A 5,203-nucleotide genomic window follows, 5' to 3' on the forward strand; every position below is an offset into this window, starting at 1 on the left:
ACGATTTCTTTTTTCATATTTATCTTTCAACTTTAAATTTGTTACTGTGAATATTTACTTGACATAACATTAATTGTTCATTAAAAATGTAATTGGTCTATCGGTCAAATTTTATTTATAGTCGAACTCCAGACACCCCACTTATAAGGTGAATTCTAGCCACTAGACTACCTGACAAAAAAAAAATGTATGATTCTTAAAAAGATCATTATATCCATTGATTTTCAAGATGAAATATTTTTTCTTGGACTAAAACACAATTACTTTAGTAGAAGATATGTCTAAGACTAAATAATAGTAGTATATGATAGTATGATGTTTCATATTGCATGTAGTGTCATTCTACTGCTTTATCATGCCATCAGATCAGCAGCGAAATTTTTTACAAGACTACAAGTCTACAACTATTTATCAGTGAAAAATCTACTACACTCAGCATATTTTTTTGTGTCGAATGTTTTTTAAAAAACAAACAGAATGATAGATATTTAGCAAGTGTATTAAAAACTATCGAAGTAATACAATTAAGTTCGTTTCCACGAGGACCGTGTTAATCTCAAGTAAACAATAGCGATATGAAATAGGATGTGTAAAGTTTATTTTAGTGCCTGAGGCAGTAGGTTCTTTGCGCATAAAAAGTAAGTAGCAGAAAATAAAGTTGTTTAGAAAAGATAGAGGGAGAGACTAGGTCTTTCGAATCATCAGAGTTCCTCTAATTGGTACACTGCACCTATGTCTTATGAATATTTCTCTAGTTTCACGATGGTTAGCTAAAATAGCCCTAATCAATCCCTTGACTTAGGACCCTCTTATCAGATTACTGTCCCTAATTCCTTAGGTGATCTAATAATCTTTGAAGGTTTTACAAACATTAACCTAATAATATCACAAATAAACGATTATCCATTCATAGATTAACCCAGTTTATTTGAAAAATTCGATTAGGTCTAAGTTGAAAGCTATGGTTAGTAGTCATTCATTCTCACGAAATCATGTTTATATTTGATTAGAATATAAAAAGCATTAACAACAATTGAATTGAATAAAACTAGATTAATATTCACAATAATAGAGTTTCACAACAACATGATTCAATTAGAGTTACAACAGAATCATTTCAGACCTAATCACTAAGAGATTTAGCTAGACATGATACTGTTGTATTTGTCTTCAAATTTGTGAAGAAAGGAAAACTTGGAATCGTGACACGATTTCTGAAGCGTGTCACGATTTTGCAACGTCGAGAACTGTTTTGTAGGGTGCCCAATCGTAACACGATTTTGGGAAAACGTGACATGATTTTCGGCTTGCAGGGCAAGTTTTCAGGATAAGGTTGGTCGTACCTTGGGTCGTACACACCAAATGTGTCACGATTTGGGAAAACGTGACACGATTTTGACAGCTGAAGACTGCTATATAAGTGTTCTTTGCAGATTTTGAAGGAGAGCATGAAGAGAGAGAAACTTGGGAAATCAAAGGAGGTAAGTTTAGGGTTGAGGGTCTTTGATTAGAGTTCTCTTGGGTTGGGAAACATTGTAAACACCTTGGGTGAGTGAAAATCATTGAGTGTCTTGTTCATTAGTGAGATTGGGAAAATGGGTAGAAATTAGGGTTGTTCTTTGTGAACTTGTTGAAGCTAATTTCTTGTAACCCATTTGTATCTCTTTGTAAGAACTCATTGATAGTGGATTGGAGAGATCAATCTCTCCCCCAGATTAGGTCAAGTTGGACCGAACTGAGTCAACAATCTTTAGTGTGTTTGTTCCTCTCTTCTCTCCCTTTATCTTTTGCTTGTGGTTTTGTGCTTTTCACTTTGATTCCTACATTAGATCTAGGTGCTGTTATTGTTGATTATTGATTCTGTTCACTTTGATATTGATTACTACTTTCCTGTGCTCCACACATCATAGTTTGTATTGGTGTGAGTTTTGAGTCCGAATTTACAACAGTAACTAAAAACAAGATATAAAAGATAAAAACATACCCTAGAAAATAAGGGAGAAGATAGATTCTCTCCCAAAGCTCCAAAGTAGCCTTCCCTCTTGAACTGCTTCAGTTTTGAACGAGAAATCTGAATGAGAAAGGCTGGTATTTATAGTGTGAGTTTCTACCTGGGTTTGGGCTAAAAGTTCGGGCTTTACCCAAAATAATAACAGGAAAACACAAATGTGCCCCGAGTTAGGCACATTGTTCATGTGCCAGGCACATTGTTAGGCACATTGTTCATGTGCTTGACACATTTTTCATGTGCTAGGCGCATGAGGTCTTTCCGGGGCTCAAATTCTCCGATTTTTCGTCGTTTTAGGTCTTCGTCTTCAAATAACTTGCCTCAGGACTAGGGAACAAAATTCCTCCCTGTTGTAAGTCTTCTAAGGCCTCTTGAATCTTCATTCTTGTCTTCCCAAGGTCTTGACAATTCTTCAGTTTTTCTTGTTTTTCTTGCTGTTTAAGCTTGCTTGTGAACTCCAAATATCATGAATTTACATTTAAAAATTACGTAACGACAAGATTTCATCACATAACATCAAACCAGTGATGATACTTTAATTGAAAGTTCAATGATTTAACCGTGATCAACTTTGGATTGAATCGGTTGGTCCTGTCTATTTTTCATAATCATGTTTATATCCCTCTTCCTAATATTCAAAATGCACACAGAAACTATACAATGTACATTTCTGAACTAAACCAAAAAAAAAGTTGAATGATATATATGTAACATTAATTAAGGTGGAATATCTGAGACCTAGATTCACTGTTAGGTATTGAATTTTTAATTGCGTGCCAAAATCATTACTTTAATTAAGAAAATTGTCACCAACTTGTAGATGGTGCCCTCCTCACTACCTCCTCCCCTTTATCAATATGAATTTATGTGACCATATACATCAGTCACTAAACCTAAAGTTGAATAATCATACCCCCTCGATCTCTAGCTATAAATACACTTGATTAGAAGCATGAGTTCTCCACAAGCTCTTAATATCATATTCCAATTTCCTCTTATATTTCAACACTTGATTTATAATTGTACCCTAATTTGTCCTTCATGGCCTCACAACTTGGACCAAAAACTATTGGAACCTCACCAAACAATTTCGTGGTTGAGATCCCTATCCATGCTAATAGTTCTCTCAAAGTTGAAAAAGAGAGCAACAACATTGATTACTTTCAAAGGGCACAATGGCTTAGAGCAGCCATGTTAGGAGCCAATGATGGACTAATCACCGTTGCATCGTTGATGATTGGTGTTGGAGCTATAAAAGAAGACATCAAAGTAATGCTCCTAGCTGGTTTCGCTGGTTTAGTAGCGGGTGCTTGTAGCATGGCAATTGGTGAGTTTGTTTCTGTTTATACTCAATATGACATTGAGATAGCTCAGATAAAAAGAGAAAGAGAAGCTAATAATAATAACAATGATGATGAAAGTAGTGAAAGGGAGAAATTGCCAAATCCATTTCAAGCAGCCCTAGCATCAGCACTTGCATTTTCTATTGGTGCAGTGATGCCATTGCTAGCAGCTGCATTTATAAAGAATCACAAAACCAGAATGGGTGTTGTTGCTGCTGTGGTTAGCTTTGCATTGTTGGTGTTTGGAGGAGTTGGTGCATTGGTTGGAAAAACTCCTTTGATGAGGTCTTGTGTTAGAGTTCTTATTGGAGGTTGGATGGCTATGGCCATTACTTTTGGTTTCACTAAATTGATTGGCAATACTGGACTTTGATCACTTTAATAATGTTATCGTTTTATTTCGTGATAAATGAACTTATATGATAATCATGCTTTTTTTTTGTTGAAGAAGTCCATCAAATAAATGTAAAATCTAAAGGATGTCATGTATTATCCGTCAATTATATATAGATATAGAAAATGATTACATATTAAATTGTTTGGCAATAACAAGATCTAAAATGTTATTTGTCATGACGATCTGAACTAAAATGCGAGATTGTTAATAGCTCTCCTAGGCAAAATTACGTATGCTCCATTTAAGTTTTACCCATTTCTCGGATTGGTTTTAATTTTTGCAGATTGGTTAGGTATCATTACATGCACAAAGTTACTCTTTTTTGAATTATAGTTACAAAAATACACATGCATGTGGCTTTTACGGGTCACACGTGGATTAAATGATGCTGGTGGTATTTGTAAATGTATACTAGAGTATATGTTTTGTGTTTTTTCCCCTTTTAGGATAAGTTTGGATGGAGAATTGTGGAAGTGAAGGAACACTTATTTTATTTTTTTAAAGTATAAACACTATAAAATGTGTTTTTGAATGAATTAATTGTAATTGAAGTATATTATATAATCATTTATCTTATTAATCTTTCAAATTTTTGAAAATATAAAATGTATTTGAAAATAAACTTTAGCCCTCCAAACTCTAAAAAATTCAACTCTCAAACATACCCTTACATTAAGCTATGGCTAGAGATAATGTCATCAAGCTAAACATATCATTAAAGGGGCTTCTTGCAAAGGATTTAGGCCAAATCACCTATTTGCAAGTACTGTACGTTCATTTTTTTCTTATCATATTCGATTCAATTTTTATAATTACCATATGTTTTGGTTTTGAGATATCATGTTTGATGCTAATTTGAGGTTATTGTGTTTGTAGAAGTTTGCATGCGAACAATCTAATTGGAATAATACCTAAAGAATTGTGTTGAAATCTCACAAGGTGTTGGATTTGGGAATGAATCAGTTAATTTCAATTTCAGAAAAAAAGTTCGTAATTAGGATTTGCTGAGATGTTGGTAACTTGTTTTTGTTTCGGATCCTATATATGTTGAAGGTCTTGGGCTGTAACACTATTATGATGTATTTTATTTTTAAGCTTTTTTGTTGACTTGAACTATGATAATCTCATTTGGTAAACATGAACTAATTCCACTTGTTTACTTCTTGAAAGATTGTGTCACAATTTTTAGAAAACTTAAAAAATAACCGATCAAGTTAATTTATTTTATGGAATTGTTGAACATATTTGTCACGCTGTTAAAATTTTACAAAAATGGTCAAACATGCCAATTGCCAACTATGTGGAAAACACATAACGTAAGGATGAACTCTTTGTGGCTTAATTTGTGGAAACTCTTACGAGTGAGTGTTGTTCTGTTTGAACAAGAGTTTAACACGATCCTTGTTGTTCTGTTCAGCTCAACAGAGATGTTTGATTTGATCATGCTTTTCCTTT

General features: G+C 33.7%; 1 protein-coding gene across 1 annotated transcript; it reads left to right on the forward strand.

Moving 5' to 3' along the window:
- The first annotated feature begins 2,990 nt into the window (after positions 1–2,990).
- On the forward strand, positions 2,991–3,879 carry LOC25493304 (vacuolar iron transporter homolog 4). The gene has a single exon (XM_013601774.3). The coding sequence runs from the start codon at positions 3,050–3,052 to the stop codon at positions 3,722–3,724; it is 675 nt and encodes a 224-aa protein (XP_013457228.2). The 5' UTR covers positions 2,991–3,049; the 3' UTR covers positions 3,725–3,879.
- Positions 3,880–5,203: the final 1,324 nt, after the last annotated feature.

This window comes from Medicago truncatula, chromosome 4 (genome assembly GCF_003473485.1).
Source record: "Medicago truncatula cultivar Jemalong A17 chromosome 4, MtrunA17r5.0-ANR, whole genome shotgun sequence".
Lineage (NCBI taxonomy): Eukaryota > Viridiplantae > Streptophyta > Magnoliopsida > Fabales > Fabaceae > Medicago > Medicago truncatula.